This window comes from Desmodus rotundus, chromosome 7 (genome assembly GCF_022682495.2).
Source record: "Desmodus rotundus isolate HL8 chromosome 7, HLdesRot8A.1, whole genome shotgun sequence".
Lineage (NCBI taxonomy): Eukaryota > Metazoa > Chordata > Mammalia > Chiroptera > Phyllostomidae > Desmodus > Desmodus rotundus.
Genome location: NC_071393.1, coordinates 100,164,462 through 100,183,016, shown reverse-complemented (window position 1 = coordinate 100,183,016; position 18,555 = coordinate 100,164,462). Strand labels below are relative to the sequence as shown.

Sequence of the window (18,555 nt, the reverse complement as noted above, 5' to 3'; positions counted from 1 at the left end):
AATTGATAGTTTTATGACTTTCCCATTCAAGTATCACAATTCAATTTTTTTCCTTTAAGTCTTTGATGTGACTTTGCAAATATTAATTGACAATGGGATAAAAGTTTTTGTTTGTGTTTTTCCTTTTTAACTTTATGTAGTTGTATCACAGATATAGATCCCAGGTCTTCAGAGACTCCTAATTTCATGATAAACTACAGCCAATAAGGTATCACTATCTACTAATTAAATGCATCCTACTAATATTTTCGTTGAGGATCTGCTTATATTGAATTTTCACTGATATAAAATGAATGGGTTTGAATAGAAGATTTCAAGGGTTATTTCCTATCTTCCCTTTCAAGATTTCTAATTACAAGGAGCTTTGAAAATAGCTACTCTATGTTGTCCTGAGAAATGAGATGAATAGAAAATTTTAAATGAGTTTTTAATACTGTAGTTTAAAAATCTGTTTAGAAGGCTACAACTAAATTAGAAAAGTTATTTTTCCAAACCTGTGTTTCCAGATTGTTTAGTGAATGAATGAACCTGAGATACATACTAATCCAGAAAGCATGAAAATCTCTACATCTGAAAGGAAAATACAACTGTAACTGAATACAGTTGTATTCAGTTTTAACTTAGAGAATTAACAACAGCAAAAAAAGGTTGAAGTCTAATTTAAAAAAAAAAAATTTCAGTATGTCTCCAGATGTGAATCTCCCAACTAAAAAGCTATAATGCTAACCCACACAGAAGTTATAGTTCTTTTTTAGAAATACCTAAAAATAACTTTTTATGTATGTGGACAAAAAAGGAGATCATCATAATTTTATGTTATCAGCCTTTGAGATTATGACACTGCTTTTCTTTGGATTCCATTTTCACTAAAGCAATCTTTTAAATAATAAGTTGGTCAGTGTAGATTTTGGAAAGAAAATGTCATAAATTATTTCAAGTATTTCAAGTCACATGACAATTTACTCTTAATATAATATTTTTGTTCATTAATAAGTCTTTGTGAGCATGATTTACTCTGATTCATACTGAGGGTTTCTAGACCTGAAGATCTTTGATTCAGATATTGAGTCACAACATACCCACAAAGACACTCCTATGGAAAAGTCATGTCTGAGGAGCCAGACTCTTTAAATGCTGTGTTGAATTTACAAGAAATGCTAAAATAAGGCCTAAGGTAATATGAAAAAAGGAAACCACATATTGTAACACTTATCGCAGACATTTCTTCTATTTTAAGATTCCGTGTGGAGGACAAAGACTAAGACTCTGTGTAGGGTTTTAAAGCCACTTGGTACCAGAAGTAAAAATAAGACACACAACCCACAGAGAAAATTATATTTAAAAATTATTATATTTTACAAGTTGAATGAACACAAAATTCATAAATCAATTTTCAAAGCTTAGTATTGACAGGCTAGCATCAGAAAGCATGTCATCCACGTTGCAGCAGATTCCTCTGGTGCTGTCCCAGTCTCAGTTCAGCCATGGGTGTGGGCATACAATTCTGTACAGCCTCACACTTCAGGGAACCAGTACCCTATCACATGTCTATCTTTCCACATTCTACTCTAACATTCCTAACGTGCAAATCTCATCCAATGGGTGATGACAGCTAGAAGATAAATGCCAGTCTTCCATCTTGTAGCAGGGTAATCATAAATGGCATTCTGTATGTTTCTCTGAGGGTCTCATCAAAACCAAACCTCCTCCCCTCCAACGGTATACCCTTATAATAGCTTTCCCCTTTCCCATCTTACTTGCCCCTGTTCTTTCCAGCTTCTTCAAATCTGTCCCCCAAAACAAGTACCCAACTCCTTACAAAGCCCAGGCTGTGCTTTCAGATAAACTCAACACATTCTTAGCAATTTAAATGAAAATCAATAACAAAAACTACTTTAAAAACATACCTGCTTCAGTACAAACATTTCTCAGGTCTGCTCCATTAAAGCCATCTGAAAGCTTCACAATTGCTTCGTAATCTGTTTGGGAAAAAAATACTGGAAATTAGTTTTTAAAAAGAGACCTCTTTTTGATTTATGCTCACATGAAAAATTTAAACTGAAGAGCTTCTTTGAATTTGATCAGTTAGGCCTCATCTCTGTTAATGTTCTATAATATTAACCAAAAGCTGTACTTCAGTTAAGTAAACCCGCACCAAGCAGAAATAAACATACTTCTGAAACTTTAAAACCAAGAAATATGCTCAATATCTGAAAGCATCTTAATTTTCTGTGCAGTGAAAGTTATGCCCATGTGAACTTCAGATTATCTGTCAAGTTATAACTCATTAAAACTGTAAACAAATCTTAAATTTGAATAAACCAAGGCATCCAAAACAAACTGTAACAACAGTGGAATTTAATCACATAAGCCAAATATAAATATACCAAAAATAGTCATCAGAAATAATTTTATCATGGAATTTTCAAATGCTAGATCAAGCACTGGGTAGCTTTTCTGGTTTTTGTGTAGGCTCCAAGTGGTATCAGATCTATGATAACAATAATTATTAAGTGACTTTTCTATTTACTTGAGACTTAAAAACCTATTGGTTTGGGATAGCAGTTATGGACTCAATATACATCAGAGAAAAAATGAGAGACAGCATAGACCTCTACAATGTAAGTAACTCTTCTGAGACACCCTTTATCAGACAATCCAGATTATGTCAATTTCTATTAGAAATCATACAGATATTCATTAATTAGTCTTCAGTCAGATTTAAATTAATAGTAAACTTCCTGAGATTAGGGATTCCCAAGGTTAACACAGTATCTGGAACCTAGCAAGAGGTCAATATTGGAAGAAATCTATAAATTGACATTTTTAGTTCAGCCCAGGCTTTCCAGCTCAAAACTCTTTCACGTTAGCAATGAAAAAATTAGTGAGAGGCAATAATAAACTATAATTGTTTTGGACTATTAACTTCTAAAGGATTTTTAAGAGCTGCTTAGTAATTATACTAGATTCCTTTAGTCCAGGAGCTAGCCAATTCTCTGTAATGAGCCAGAGAGTAAATATTTTTTAGGCTTTATAGGCAATTAGGTCTTTGTAAAAACTAGTCATTTCTGCTGTTAGAGTGTGAAAGCAGTCATAGACAAACTACAAATAAATGGTTGTGTTACAACAGAACTTTATTTACAAAAACAGAAGGCAGATAGCATTGTGCCCACAAGCAATGGTTTGTTGGCCTCTACCCTAGTCCAGTCTCTCAAATCTATAACTATTTTATAACCTCTCCTCTGTCCTCAAATCTTTAACAATCCTTTCCCATCTTGACTCTGAGATTGCTTCTTATTTCAATTAGAAAATAAAATCATTCAGAAGAAAAATTCTAGAAGTTCCTGCCATATTGGAGAACCTGTCATTATCAGCATCTATATATTCTGCCTTCCCTCTTCTTCTTGTAAACGAAGTCTGTGTGTAACAGAGTGCAGCCAGGTGGGCCCCCAAACAAGGATTTGTAATGGGGTCCAGAAAATAATTTAAAAAATACAGGATGTCCTCACCCCCACAAGTCTGAACTGGGGGATGGGACACATGGAGCAGGGCCATTGAGAGTTGTTCTGCATACCAACAGTTTTCCAACTTAACCTCAGGCATGGTCATCTAACATACCTATAACTTTTAACTGGTTTCATGGATATGTTAAGTAGCTATGGCCAAGCTTTGAGCCAGGGAGATGGAAGTAACTTCAACCCATGACATAACCCATTTATGTCATGGGTTGAAGTCACTCCCCCTGGTTACAGCGCCTGCATGAGATCTTGGAGATGATTGGTTCCATGCCAGGGGGCCATGCCTGCCTGGACTTACTATGGCAGCCCAGAAAAGCTTGAAAAATAGGGGAATGCTGGGAGGAGTAGCTGGTTGTGGGAGGAGTCCGAAATGGGGCTGCAGAGGAAGATTGGTGCTGGGATTTAAACCCAGGCGTGGCAGTCACGAAAAAGGGGGACCACGTGGCTTTTGGCGAGAAAAGAAGAGAATGGGAGAACATCGTGGCTTTGGGTCTCCCTTTGCCATGAAGCTTAGGAAACCGGAAGGCAAGATGTAGCAGCAATGCAGAGCTCTCTCTTAGCAGTTTGGAAGAATGCAGGAGAGATGCTGCAGGAAGGAAAGGGGTGAAAAGACTCTTGCTGGTGGGCCAGGAGAAGGTGCCACATGGTTTCAGATTAAGAACTGGAGATCCCGGCACCACAGCTGATGGTGCTGAGAACCGAGGGAAGCCTGCCAACTGATCACAGATTACTGGGAAGAACCAGTGGCTACCTGAGCCACGACTTCTATGTCTTTTCCTGAGATATGGTACCCCAGACTGGGCAAAGGGAGGAAGGAAGGACTGTGTGTGTTTGTGGGTGTTTTAAGGGACTTTGGGATTTTAATGAAAACTCTTAAGTCTGTATAACTTTTTGAATAAATAATTCCTTTCCTTTTCACCAATCTCTTGCATTGAGAGCTATAATTCCCTGGTAGCGGGCAAGGCGAACCTAGTACAGGGGGACCCCGGGAGAAGTGGGGTCCATTTGGTAATAGTATATAGTGCCCCCCATGGATCTGTTCCATAACATGCTCATAGACAGGGCGAATTCCTCTTCAAGAAAAGTGCATTTTCAATTTCTCGTTCTCCTATATTGTACCATCAGCATAAAAATTAAGTTCTATCTTAATGAATACTCCCCCAAATCCTTATCTCCATTTCTGCTACAGCTCTTTTTCTTCTCTTCTCCTCTTTGCTATAGAACTCCTTTAAAGAGGAGTTCCAGCCAAGATGGAGGTGTAGGTAGAAACCCTTCACTTCCTCACACAACCAAAAGGAGGATAACAACCAATCTAAAAACAATAAACAACCAGAAGTGCCAGAAAATCAAACTGCATGGAACTCCAACAACCAAGGAATTAAAGAAACAGTCAACCAGACCAACCAGACTGGTAGGAGGGAGACAGGACTGTGCAGGCAGGGCTGGCTGAGAGGACCTGCAGCAAGGCAGCTGACCAGACCATGCAGCTATGCAGGGCCTGGCCGACAGAACCCAGGGGCAAGGTGGCAGACCTCTCAGGCAGAGCTGGCTGAAAGGACCTGCAGTGAGGCAGCAGACCACAAGGGTGGGGCTGGCTGAACAGGAAAATGAGACTCAGAGCTGACTGTGGACTATGGTGGGGGTTTCCACCGTGGAAGAAACTCCCAGTCTCACAAAGAGTTTGTTGAAAAGTGGGGATAGAGCCCAGCAAGTGAGCTGCATTGTTCCCTCCCTGGCCCCTCCTCCACAGATAGTGCCACAATGCAGTAAAGAGGGTTGCCTTGCCTTGGTGAATTCCTAAGGCACTACCCCCTTACAACATAACATGTGCACTGAGACAAAAAAAATAGGACCCAAATAAAACACAGCAAAACTCCAGAGAAAGAGCTAAGTGATGAGGAGATAGTCAACCTATCTGATGGAGTGTGCAAAGCCCAGGTAATCATGATGCTCACAGAACTGATTGAGCTTGGTCACAAAATTAAAGAACAAATGAAGGCTACACAAAGTGAAATAAAAGAAAATATACAGGGAACCAATATTGAAGGAAAGGAAACTGGCACTCAAATCAACAGTGTGGTCCAAAAGGAAGAAAGAAACATTTGACCAGAACAGAATGAAGAAACAAGAATTCAAAAAAATGAGGAGGCTTAGGAACCTCTGGGACAACTTTAAACATTCCAATATCCAAATTATAGGAGTACCAAAAGGAGAAGAACAAGAGCAAGAAGTTGAAAACTTAGTTGAACAAATAATGAAGGAAAACTTCCCCAATCTGGCAAAGGAAATAGACTTTCAGGAAGTCCAGGAAGCCCAGAGAGTCCCAAAGAAGTTGGACCCAAAGAGGAACACACCAAGGCTCATCATCAAGTTACCCAAGATTAAAGATAAGGAGAGAATCTTAAAAGGAGCAAGAGGAAGGGAGAGAGTTACCTACAAAGGAGTTCCCATAAGACTGTCAGCTGATTTCTCAAAAGAAACTTTGCAGACAAGAAGGGGCTAGAAATAAGTATTTGAAGTCATGAAAGGCAAGGACCTACATCCAAGATTACTCTATCCAGCAAAGCTATCATTTCCAATGGAAGAGCAGATAAAGTGCTTCCCAGATAAGATCAAGTTAAAGAAGTTCCTCATCACCAAGCCCTTATTATATGAAATGTTAAAGGTTCTTTCTTATCGAAGAAATTGAAGAAGATCAAAAACTATCATAAAATGACAACAAACAACTATCAACAACTGAACCTAATTCAATAACAACAAAAACAAATACTAAACTAGAACAGGAATAGAATCAGAGAAATGGACATCACATGGAGGGTTTTCAGTGGGGAAGGGGAGGGAAAGAATGCGGGGGAAAGGTACAGGGAATAAGAAGCATAATTGGTAGATATAAAATAGACGGGGAGAGGTTAAGAATGTTATAGGAAACACAGAAGTCAAAGAAGTTATATGTACAACCCATGAACACAAACGAAGTGGGGGGAATGCTGGAGGGCTGGGAGGTGCAGGGTGGAGGGGGGAGAAAGAGAAATTGGGAAAACTATATAATAGCATAATCAATAAAATATACTTAAAAAAAAAAGAACTCCTTGAAAGAAATGTCTAAACTCAATGGCTCTCCCAATCTCTGTGAAACCCATCTGAAGTAGGCTTTCTTTCCCGCCACTCCAAAGAAATTGTTTTTGATAAGTCACTGATGATGTCTACATAATAAATCCAAAGATCCATTCTCAGAACTCTTATCTGACCCATTGTCAGCATTTGACAGGGAATTAATCCCTCTCTATAACAATTTCTTCATTTGTCTTCTAGGACACCACCAGCTCCTGGTTCTACTCCTAACCTGTGACTATACCTTCTCAAACTCCTTTTATGGTTCTTCATCTCAATTTATTAATGTCAGAATTAGCTCAATTTTTTAATCTCTTCCCTATCCACATTCACTTCCTCAGAAATCTCATCTAATCTCAAGACTTTAAAAAACATTTTAATGCTATTACCCACATTTATATATCCAGCGTAGATCACCCCAACAAACTATTGATGCATATGGGATTACTAATCAACATCTATAACTGGATATCTAATTGGCATCTCAAATTTAATATACCCAGAATCAAATTCCTTATTCTCCCTTTAAAACCAAATCTTTCCAGTCTTCCCTTATTTCTTTTATTGAGAGTAACTTCATCATTTCAGTTGTGTGAGTCAAAAACCTAGGTCTTCCCTGGTTCTCTTTAGCTCACATGCCACGTCCAATTTATCAGCAAATTTTGTCACCTCTATTTTCAAAATATACCAAAAAATCTCATTACTTTAAACAGTGCTACCACCGTGGACCAAGTCACCAGCTTTGCCTGGATCACTGAAATAACGTATCTAGTCCTCTGGCTTCGTTTCCTTTCTCATGTAGCCAGAATAACCTTATTTAACCTAACTGAATTTTGAAATATTTACAGATGAAATGAAACATTTGCAGATATAATGCTCAGATTTGCTTTTTAAAAATAGAGGGAAGATAAGGTGTAGGTGACATTACAGATGAAAAGTTTCATCTGTAGAGTTAATAATTATTGAGGCTAAGTGATGAGTGAATACCTGGGGTTAGAAGTTCAGTATACCCTTAATTCTACTTTTATTATTTCTAATTTTCCACAATAAAAACTTCAAAATAAGAGAAAGATCACTCCTTTCCTCAAAATCCTCCAATGGCATCCATATCTTTAAAAATAAAAGTGAAAGTTCCTACATGGTGGACTCAATAAGGCTCTACACAATCTGGCCCTCATTACGTCTATGATTTCACTTGCTACTACTGTCCCATTTACTCTGCCACTAACACCTTGGCCTCTTTGCTGTTCTAGAATGTTCCAGACAAATACTTTCTTCAAAGCCTTCTTACTTGCTGCTCCCTCTGCATAATTTCCCCGCAAATATCCATATTTAGTTCCTTCACCTTTGCAGATCATTGCTTAAACATTACCCTCTTGGTAAGGCCGCCCCCTCCCCACCTCCATTTATATTTATATAAACACACACACGCATACACGCATACATGCATACCCGTCCCTGGCATTACCTAGTCTCCTTTTCTTGCTTTATTTTTCTCCATAGCACTCACCACCATCCATTATACTATATACCTTACTCACTTTATCTGTCTTTTCCTGACAAGAATGTACATTCTATAAAGGCAGAAATTTGTCAGTTTCATTCACTGCTATATCCCCAGCACTTAGAAAAATTCCTAACGTACAGATGACGGTCAATAAATATGTCTGAATTTAAAACCAATTTGAGGTATAAAGCACAACTTCCAGCCAAGATAGACCATACTTGCTTTGCCTTCTCACACCATAAGAAGGATAACAGCCAATCTAAAAACAAAAAACAACCAGAACTGCCAGAAAATCAAACTGTATGGAAGTCCGAATCAAGGATTTAAAGAAGAAACATTCATCCAGATGGGTAGGAAGGGCAGAGAGGACACTGTGTGGTGCAGCGGTGGCTGGCAAAATGGGTGGTCCCACATTCACATGCAGCAGGTAAAAACCAGGAAGGACAGCTAGGGAGTGAGTGATCCCAGCCCTGGCCAGATCATGTAGCCCAGAGTTCCAGCACCAGAAAACAAAGCCTCATAACCTCTGGCTTTAAAAACCAGTGGGGGTTAGGGTGGTGGGAGAAACTGCCAGTCTCTCAGGAGAGTCCATTTAAAGGGCCCACAGAGTCCTAGAATGCTTGCAAACCCACCCACTCTGGGAATCAGCACCAGGGCAGCAGCTAAAAGGGCAGCAGTTGTGAGAGCCCACCAAGCGGCACTGTTCCCTCTCTGATCCCTCCACCACATACAGAGACACAAAGCCGCCAAGCAGGTTGCACCACCCTGGCAAATATCTAAGTTTCTACCCCTTACAACGTAACAGGTGTCCTGACACAGAGAGTCAAAGCAGCTCTACCAATACCCAGAAACACAGGGAGGCTGCCAAATTGAGAAGACAAAGCAATATGGCCCAAATGAAAGATGAGATCAAAACCCCAGGAAAAAAACTAAGTGACATGGAGATAGCTAACCATTCACATGCAGAGTTCAAAACACTGGTGATCAGGATGCTCAGAGAAATGATCAAGTATGGCCACAAAATAAAGGAAGAAGTGAAACCTATACAAAGTGAAATAAAGAAAAATATACACAGAACCAACAGTGAAGGGAAGGAAGCCGGGACTCAAATCAACAATTTGGAACAAAAGGAAGAAATAAACATTCAACTGGAATACAAAGAAGAAACATGAATTCAAAAAAAGAGGACAGGCTTAGGAACTTCTGGGACAACTTTAAATGTACCAACATCCAAATCATAGGGTTGCCAGAAGGAGAACAGGAAGAGCAAGAATTGAAAACCTATTTGAAAAAATAATGAAAGAAAACTTCCCTAATTTGGTGAAGGACATAGACATACAAGTCTAAGAAGCTCAGAGGGTCCCAAACAAATTGGACCCAAAGAGGGCCACACCAAGACACATCATAATGAAAATGCCAAAGGTTAAAGAAAGAATCTTAAAAGCCTCAAGAGAAAAGGAGAGAGTTATCTATAAAGGAGTTCCCATAAAACTATCAGCTGATTTCTCAAAAGAAGCCTTACAGGCAAGAAGGGACTGGCAAGAAATATTCAAAGAGAGGGAAAGCAAGGACCTATATCCAAGATTACTCTATCCAGCAAAGCTATCATTTAGAATTGAAGGACAGATAAATGCTTTCCAAGTAAGGTAAAGCTGAAGGGAGTTCATCACCAACACCTTTTTATATGAAAAGTTAAAGGGACTTACCTAAGAATAAGAAGATCAAAACTATGAACAGGAAAATGACAACAAACAAATAAAACAACTATCAACAACTGAATCTAAAATAATAACAACAACGAAAACAAATACTAAGCAAACAACTAGAACAAGAATAGAATCATAGAAATGGAGATCATGTGGAAGCTTAGCATCAGGGAGAGGGGAGGCAGAGGATGGGGGAAAAGGTACAGGGAATAAGCAGCATAACTGGTAGGTACAAAATAGACAGGGATAGGTTAAGAATAGTATAGGAAATGGAGAAGCCAAAGAACTCATATGTATGACCCATGGACATGAACTAAGGGGGGGGATTGCTGGAGGGAATAGGGGTACCAGGTGGAGTGGAGCAAAGGGGAAAAAAAGTGGGACAACTGTAATAGCATAATCAATGTAATAAAACGATTAAAAATGAAAGTTAAACAAGATTCAATAGTCTATCAATGATGTAAGATAGCATTTTGCTTCATTTACCAAATATAAATACACATAAAAATAAGGTATTTCCTTACCTATTTCACCATGCTTTGTAATGGGACCTGCATGGATTTTCAATATATCTAATCTTGCTTGCTCGTTTGGTAAATCAATATCTGAAAATAAGAAATTATAAGAAATTCTTTTGTAGTCATTTTTTGTTGTTTTAATTTCTTAAATAAAGTAGCGGTGAGGAAAAAGTATGGAAAGAGAACTGAACGAAGACAAAGGAAATGCACAACAGGTAAAAGGCCTTAACTCACGTATTTTTCTATCTAATCTTCCTGGACGGAGCAAAGCAGGATCCAGTGTATCTGGTCGGTTTGTAGCCATGATCATTTTAACTCTATGAAGAGTATCAAATCCATCCATTTGATTCAGTAACTAAGTATTTATAAATAAAAATCATAAACAGATTTTACAAAGCATCCTAGCCATTAAAAAAATACATACGTACATACAACTTTTATATGCCTAATACCATGAAATGTTTGCCTACAGAGAGCTATGTAACCTTCAAAATGATCATTTTGTGGAATCCTATTTTTATTCTCTTATGTTAAGGAATGTACTATCCATCCTTTTTATAGCTATCAGGTAGTTTTAATAAGTCTGAAGGTTTCCATCTGGTCAAAAATTATAAAACTAAACTATGTGGATCTGATTTCCAACATTCAAGTTTTTTTTGTTACTTTTAAAGATAAAAATAATAAAATCTAACATATAAAGTGCTTGTGCTATGCATGACATAAAATTTAGATTAGGATAACCAGATACAATGATTTTTCTACAAATTTAATAATCCATTAAATATCTTTTCAAATAATTCTACTATACATAGAAATAGTGAGACAGTAACCATATTTCCTTTGATTCTTAAAGTTTTCTTAAGTTTTGAAAAACCTAACCACATTCAACAAACTCTTTAAAATATAGCTAGCCTCACACGTCTAATTCTTTCCCAAAGTACATTACCTAACACATCAGTTACATGAATAAAACTAGTATCAGTGTTGTTTTAAAATACCTCAACTTAAGGTCTCTAAGAGACTCCATAACTAATTTTAAAACTGCCTATTTTCTGAGCAAATGAGTATAATTTATGAAAAGTAATCTTCAAATACCCATACTCAGGCAGAATTTGACACTGCATTACCTATGCTACCTAGCTTCTATTTGTAGAAGTTGAGAATATATTTGGGCTCTAGCCATTACTTTCACAGATTTTGTAGTGCAGAAAGGCTTTATGTACATGCTGATATCCCATCATCCATCTTCTTCAATTATCAACACTATTCAGTTTCCTCTCATTCTCAGCAATAAAGTAAGAAAGGAAAATGTTAGTGATTTTTAGAACAGCCTCATACATAACTCATTTATTGACACTAGTTTTACTATGTCCATTACTGGTAAAGTGTCTTAATAAAACTAGTGCAAGATCATACCCACACTGTAAGTTGTACCGTACACAATTAAATATCTGATTGACTGGTCTGCTCAAAAGACATATAACAGCTACACATTAAATGGGAATTTTGTAGATACCCCTACTATTTTCTTTCTTTCTTTTTTTTTTTTTTTATTTTATTGTTATTCAAACCCTACTATTTTCTAATAGTCATTTTCTTACTTGAGAGTGTGGAAGAGAAATGTGTTCATTCCTGTCAGTATTTTCAAATTTTACAGTCCAGTGTATTCTTCATTTAAACTACTGTACATATTTGACCTTCAAATATCAGACATTACTTATTTATTCAATAAACATCAATTTCTTCATAAGCCCCCTTTACCACATATTACCTCCATTAAAGTTCTCTGAATCTCTCTATCAGCTGAAGTGCCCTCGGAAAACCGACGACCACCTAAAAAAATTTACATGGAAACTCATATGCATTATTCTTTTCCTCAACAACTGTCATTTAAAAGACAGAATATGATAGTGTCTTATTAAAAACATTAAGATGAAAATTAGGTATTAAGAATTATACTGACAAAATTAATGATTTTGGTATAACATTTCTTATTTTGTCAATGTCAAAGGTTATACATTAAAACTGGTTAAACTTTAAGAATTTTTTAAAAATAACAGCCAATTTATTTTGCTACTTCATAAAAGTAGCAATTAGAGGAAAGGGAAAAAAGTTCTTTTAGATTTAAAAAAAATTTCCTAACACTATTAAGAAAAGTTTAAAACAAAGTTTAAAAGATGTTACTCTTACCGATAGCGTCTATTTCATCCATAAAAATGATGCATGGCTGATGATCCCTAGCATAATTAAACATTTCTCTGATCAAACGAGCACTTTCACCAATGTACTTGTCTACAATAGAACTAGATACAACCTGATTAAAGAAAAAACATTAAGGTAAACATAAGATAATTCAAATAAAATTTAATCTCAACGTCTACAAAAAGAATCTTCCCTTTACCTTTAAGAAATTGCAGTCCAGCTGGCTAGCAACAGCTCGTGCCAAGAGTGTTTTTCCTGTGCCTAGGAATGACAAAAGAAGTCCTAATTAGATGGAAAGTAAAAAACTTTCAAGAGCCTTTTGAGAATATAATCCTTTGGCTAGTAAATTCTGCAAAATGGAAGCTATATCCTAAACAGAATTTCCAGTGAAAATTCCACTGTTCTTCTACTTTGAATATTAAATTTTAAATTTTACTCAAAATGGTCCTTGTCATCTTATTTTAAGCATACTGAATACAGTAACTTTAGAAATATATCAAACCCTATGTACAAATAGACTACAACAGAACTTCGTTACATTAAAATCCATTAATCTGTCCTGTACACTAACTAGATCTTTTACCCATGCATGATATTGTATATCAAGTATTGAATATTTAGAAACTATTAATTTAGTGAGTTATGGAAATCTTTGAAATGTTGGTATTTTTCATTATACATTGAAAGTCACACGTGTTAGTATTACCACCAATCTCATCTTTTTAAATATTAGCATAGTATAGAAAGCTATCAAGCTCACAGTAAGAGATTAAGTTTTCAAAAACTCTAATTTTTCCTTGAAAGGTCCAATTTTATCACTGGCTACAAATGGTGTCAGTTTTCTTTATCATGACACGCTAACTTTATTCACTTTTGAAAAACTTGTGCCAGGTAACCAATAATCAGTATGAATAACCAATAACCAGCCTGATAACCACAGACTGTGTGTAAATTATCCTTTCAGCCAATTCGGCTAGCAACTGAAGTAATTGGACAAGAGATTAATTATCCTATTCAATATGTAAAAAAAGTACTTTATATGTATCTTCCATTCCATAACACAGAATAAAGATGGTATTCAAGTATCAAGATTTAATAACATTAATAATTTTGCCCTGGCTGGTATAGCTCAGTGGACTGAGTGCCAGCCTGCAAACCAAAGGGTCGCCAGTTCTATTCCCAGTCAAGGCACATATGTGGGTTGCAGGCCAGGCCCCCAGTAGGGGACACGTGAGAGGCAACCACACGTTGATGTTTCTTTCCTTCTCTTTCTCCTTCCCCTCCCATCTCTCTAAAAATAAATAAGTAGAATTTTTAAAATAATAAGTAATTTTTACTACTTTCCCAAGGACATTTTAAAGTGAAACTGGCTTAAAAAAAAAAAATACTCCAAGTGAGTGGTCAAAACCACATTGACTACGAGCACCACTTCATGCCACTAACTTAACTGATTCATTTTATGACATGAGCAGTTTTACCACATTGGGTTTGCAATATCAGCACAGACCAATACAGTGAAAAAGTAGCTAACACCTTAACATTATGAAAATAAGGCTTGACCTTGCAGATTCCCCGAAAGTGTGTCAGGGGCACCCAGAGGTCTGTGAACCACGTAGGACCATTACATTAGAATCACATGGTGTGTTAAGATATATAGTTGTCCCTTGAACATGGGTTTGAAATGTGCGGGTCCACTAATATTTGGATTTTTTTCCAAAAAACATCTGTATTGTTTTCAATCCATAGTTGGAGGTCTGTGCATGCAGACGGCCAACTGTATGCGTTGGTCTATGCCATTTTATGTAAGGGACTTGAGCATCCAAAGATTTTGATATCCCTGTGGGTCTAAGAACCAATCCCTGAGGATACTAAGGGTATTAAGTTTTACAGGAATCTTAAGATACATGTAGATTTTCGACCGTGTGGGGGGTGGCCAGTGCCCCCAACCCCATGTTGCTCCAGGGTCAACTACAGATCCCATAAGGCACTAGAGTACTAAGTATGCTGAGAGAACAGCAGACACACATCTCTCATCTCTTCTTACTCTGAACAATGTGGAGGTTGGAACTGCCCCAGTTAAATTTCTAACTTACATTTTTTTTATTCCTCCATTCATTAGTGAGGTGGACATAATTCAATACCAACCTGGTGGTCCATATAGCAAACAGCCCTTTGGAGGTATTATTCCTACACGCTGGAATAATTCTGGATTTGTAAGAGGCAACTCTATCACCTAGAAAAGAAGTTGCACACTTCTTAAGTAGTTGGTAAAGATTCTGATACACTTTCAAATATTTTAAGTAAAGTATAGTTAGGTATACACATCATAATTCATAATAGATCTAGAATTCCATGTTATGAAAAACTATATTACAGGGTTTTCTTCAGATATCTCTTACATCTAAAAATAGTTTAATGTTTTTAGATTAATTAAAAACTGTGTGGTTATTTTAACAAACCATACACTTGACTAGAGTGATGGTTACACAGGCATATAATCTGTCAAAACACATGTGAATTGTACACTTTAAATCTATGCATTTTAATGAATACAAATTATGCCTCAATGAAAAAATTACACTACAAAAAATCAGCTATTCAAAAAATAAAAATCAGAAGATTTTTGCATTTGGGAATACAACACAAATTATGAAATGGGGAAATATGGTGTTATAACTGCCACTATGAAAAGAAAGTATATAAAATTTTCACACATTGGCATTTTGTCATAGCAGCCTTAAAAGAACCACATATTCTGCTTTCAAGGTCCTAAGACTGATTCAAGGAAAGAAAATGAGAATAGAAAAACTGAGGGTTTGACTGCCCAATTTAAACTCTTTATAATACCAACAACTTGGTGATCAACTTCTATTGCATAGTTGTGTACAGAAGGTGTGATTAAGACAAGCTAAAAGTGTGAGATCAATATTCTGAAGTGTATGCAGATGGAAAAGCCTACTGTGTGCACATGTGGTCAGTGTGTGTGAGAAAGAGGGAGGGATTCTTTCTGCTCCTGTGCCTGATGTGGCAAATCACTGTAAAAGACAAGGTTTTACTGTTCCACGAAGCACTTTCGTCCTCTGTTGACCTTTCATTAACTACAAAGTGAGAATAGGCTTTAATTTATACTCAGGCCAGTGCTTCCTCAATCTTGGTCAAAAAACAATTTGGTTACACGAATACCTGGAATGCTTGTTTAAATGCTAACTCCTTTGTCCCACCCCCACTCTACTACATCAAAACCATGCAGAAGGCCTAGCAATCTATATCCTTAGCAAGAGTTCCAAAAAATTTAATATACTGAGGTCTGAAAACTACTGGCTTAGGACTTAAATCAGATGATGTAAACCATTCCAAACCATTTGGAATGTCTTTGGAATGAAGACATTCCAAATAAATGTCTTCATTTATTCCTAAATATTTCCATCCTAAATTAGTATGAAATCAATAGGACAATAAATGTGCTTTATGGAGAACTGTTAAGAAGACACCCGTGCTATCAAGCAAGGCAACCCTGATTAAATTCTTCACCTAAGAGCTTAAAAGGTTTAAGCCACCCTACAGCCAGTAACTTCCTTAAACAACGGTAAACAGCTCTACCGAAATAAAATATATTTAGGACACAGGTAACTTACTTTACTATGAGTGGGAAGCTAACACTAATAAGGTTATAGGAAAAACTACATTACACATGTTATCCAAGCGTGCTCTGACCTAAGTGACCTATTATGATAATCAAAATCGCAAATGTCATGAGCATTGTATTATATCAATTATTCTTAGTTATTTTCTTCTTTGTCAAAAAGAGCAGGATTTTTCTAACACCAAATTATCTCCACACTAACAAACACCTATACTTTTCACAGCTAGATATTTAGTGCTATTCTTCTCTCAGCAAGAATATTAAATGTATAATATTCAGTAACCACTATCTGGACAAAGTAATTTTTCATCATCTTTCTCCCTTCAGGAGTCTTTTTTTAAAAAAAGATTTTATTTATTTATTTTATTTTTAGAGAGAGGGGAAGGGAGGGAGAAAGAAAGGGGAAGAAACATCAGTGTGTGGTTGCCTCTGGCATGCCCCCTACTGGGGGCCTGGCCTGCAACCCAGGCATGTGCCCTGACTGGGAATCCAACCAGCAACCCATTGGTTCGTATACCCACACTCAATGCACTGAGCTACACCAGGCAGGGCCCCTTCAAGAGTCAAGAGTTTTAAAGAAATACTATTTATTGTTAAGTTCAGAAAACAAAGCATATATTACCAACCTCTCTCAATTCCCGAATCTGTTCTGATAGCCCTCCAATCTCAGAATAGGACACATTCCCAGGGTCTTCATGAGACATGTTGTAAACCAGTGGATCCACCTCTCTTGGCAAATATCTGTGATGACAAGTATTTTTCTTTTAAAAATGTATTTTCTCTCAGCCTACAGATAGAGTATAAATGACCTGCTTGAGCAAACACCTGTTGGTGATTTTTATAAAAATATAAAAATACATGTTTAAATTAATTAGGAATTAGTAAAAGAAAAAAATGACAAAATATTCAGTGATCTCAAAAAACATATCTTCCCTCTCTAAAAATGACTATACAGAATAAAAAGCTTACCTCATGATAGTTAGTGTAGTCATATCCAAAGCAACTCTTGTTCCTGGCTTCAGCTTACTTTTGTCAAGCTAATTTTGTACAACAAAAGGAGTTACATAAACACTTAAAAAGGGGAATAATACTCTAATAAGAGCAAAACATTTAGAAGACAATCATTTTTACCCTTCAGAGAGAACACTAGTATTAGGTTATAAACACCATGCCAGCAGAGGGTATAAATGTTATAATTCAATGTTATTTCCATCTGCCCCTTTTACTCAAGCAATCAGATAGTGAAATGTGAAATCACTAATACACAAAGTTTGAGGTGGCAATGACCTTATTTTTGAAGAAGAAATGGCCTTTAGTATTTTACCTTCAAAATCTCACTATTTAATATAGTTCTGCTCATTATTTTGATTCAGGCACTTTAGGACCGCGACTTTGGCAACTAGTGCCAAAGCAGTTATACAGAAATCTGTTAAGTGAGCTCTGGCCAGGTATCTCAGTTGGTTAGAGCATTGGCCCAATACTCAAAGGTTGCAAGTTCAATCAGGTCAGAGCACATATAAGAATCAACCAATGAATGCATAAAAAAGTGTAACAACAAATTGTATGTTTCCCTCCTTCTCCTCTCTTCTCTCCTTTCTCTCTAAAATCAATAAATTAAAAAAAAAAAAAAAAAAACCCACAAAAAAGAAAAAGCCCTGACAAGTGTGGCTCAGTTGGCAGGGCACTATCACGCAGAAAGAAAGGTCACTGGTTCAATTCCCAGTCAGGGCACATGCCTGGATTGTGGGCTTGGTCCTGGTCACGGTCCCTGAGGGAGGTCATCTACATCTATAGGAATATATACTCTGGTTTTTCTTTTCTTTTTTTACTATAGATTTAATTTATTTAACTTTAGAGAGAGGAGAAGGGATGGAGAAAGGGAGGGAGAGAAACATTAGGGTGTGTGATACATTCATTGGTTGCCCCTCACACGCCCCCAACTGGGGGCCTGGCCCATAACCCAGGCACGTGCTCTGACTGGAAATAGAACCAGCCACCCTTTGGTTCACAGGCTGGCACTCAATTTACTGAGCCACACTAGCCAAAGCTATACTCTGGATTTTTTAACATTTTCCAGTTGTTTGTTGTTTTTTATTTATTGATTTAAAAGAGGAAGTGAGGCAGAGAGGGGTGGGGGAAGGAAGGATAAGAGAGAGTGAGGGGAGAGACAGAGAAACCTCAATTTGTTATTCCACTTATTTATGCATTCATTGGTTGATTCTTATATGTGCCCTAACAGATGAATCGAGCCTACAACTTTGGCATATTGGGATGATTCTCTAATCAACTAGGCTACTGGCCAGGGCCAAATATTCCAGTTTTCAAATATTCCCTTGCCCTCACACAACCA

The 18,555-nt window shown here is 36.9% G+C and overlaps 1 protein-coding gene across 2 annotated transcripts in view; it reads right to left on the bottom strand.

Moving 5' to 3' along the window:
• Window positions 1-18,555, bottom strand: part of PSMC6 (proteasome 26S subunit, ATPase 6) — a 31,678-nt gene that overhangs the window by 1,236 nt on the left and 11,887 nt on the right. For both annotated transcript variants that reach the window (XM_024567677.3, XM_045201338.2), the window contains 9 exons: window positions 17,175-17,242; window positions 16,832-16,946; window positions 14,708-14,795; window positions 12,762-12,823; window positions 12,551-12,674; window positions 12,132-12,193; window positions 10,595-10,715; window positions 10,367-10,447; window positions 1,908-1,979 (listed from right to left, as the gene is read on the bottom strand). In XM_024567677.3, coding sequence (XP_024423445.1) covers window positions 1,908-1,979; window positions 10,367-10,447; window positions 10,595-10,715; window positions 12,132-12,193; window positions 12,551-12,674; window positions 12,762-12,823; window positions 14,708-14,795; window positions 16,832-16,946; window positions 17,175-17,242 — 793 coding nt within the window. The remainder of the gene's footprint in view (window positions 1-1,907; window positions 1,980-10,366; window positions 10,448-10,594; window positions 10,716-12,131; window positions 12,194-12,550; window positions 12,675-12,761; window positions 12,824-14,707; window positions 14,796-16,831; window positions 16,947-17,174; window positions 17,243-18,555) is intronic.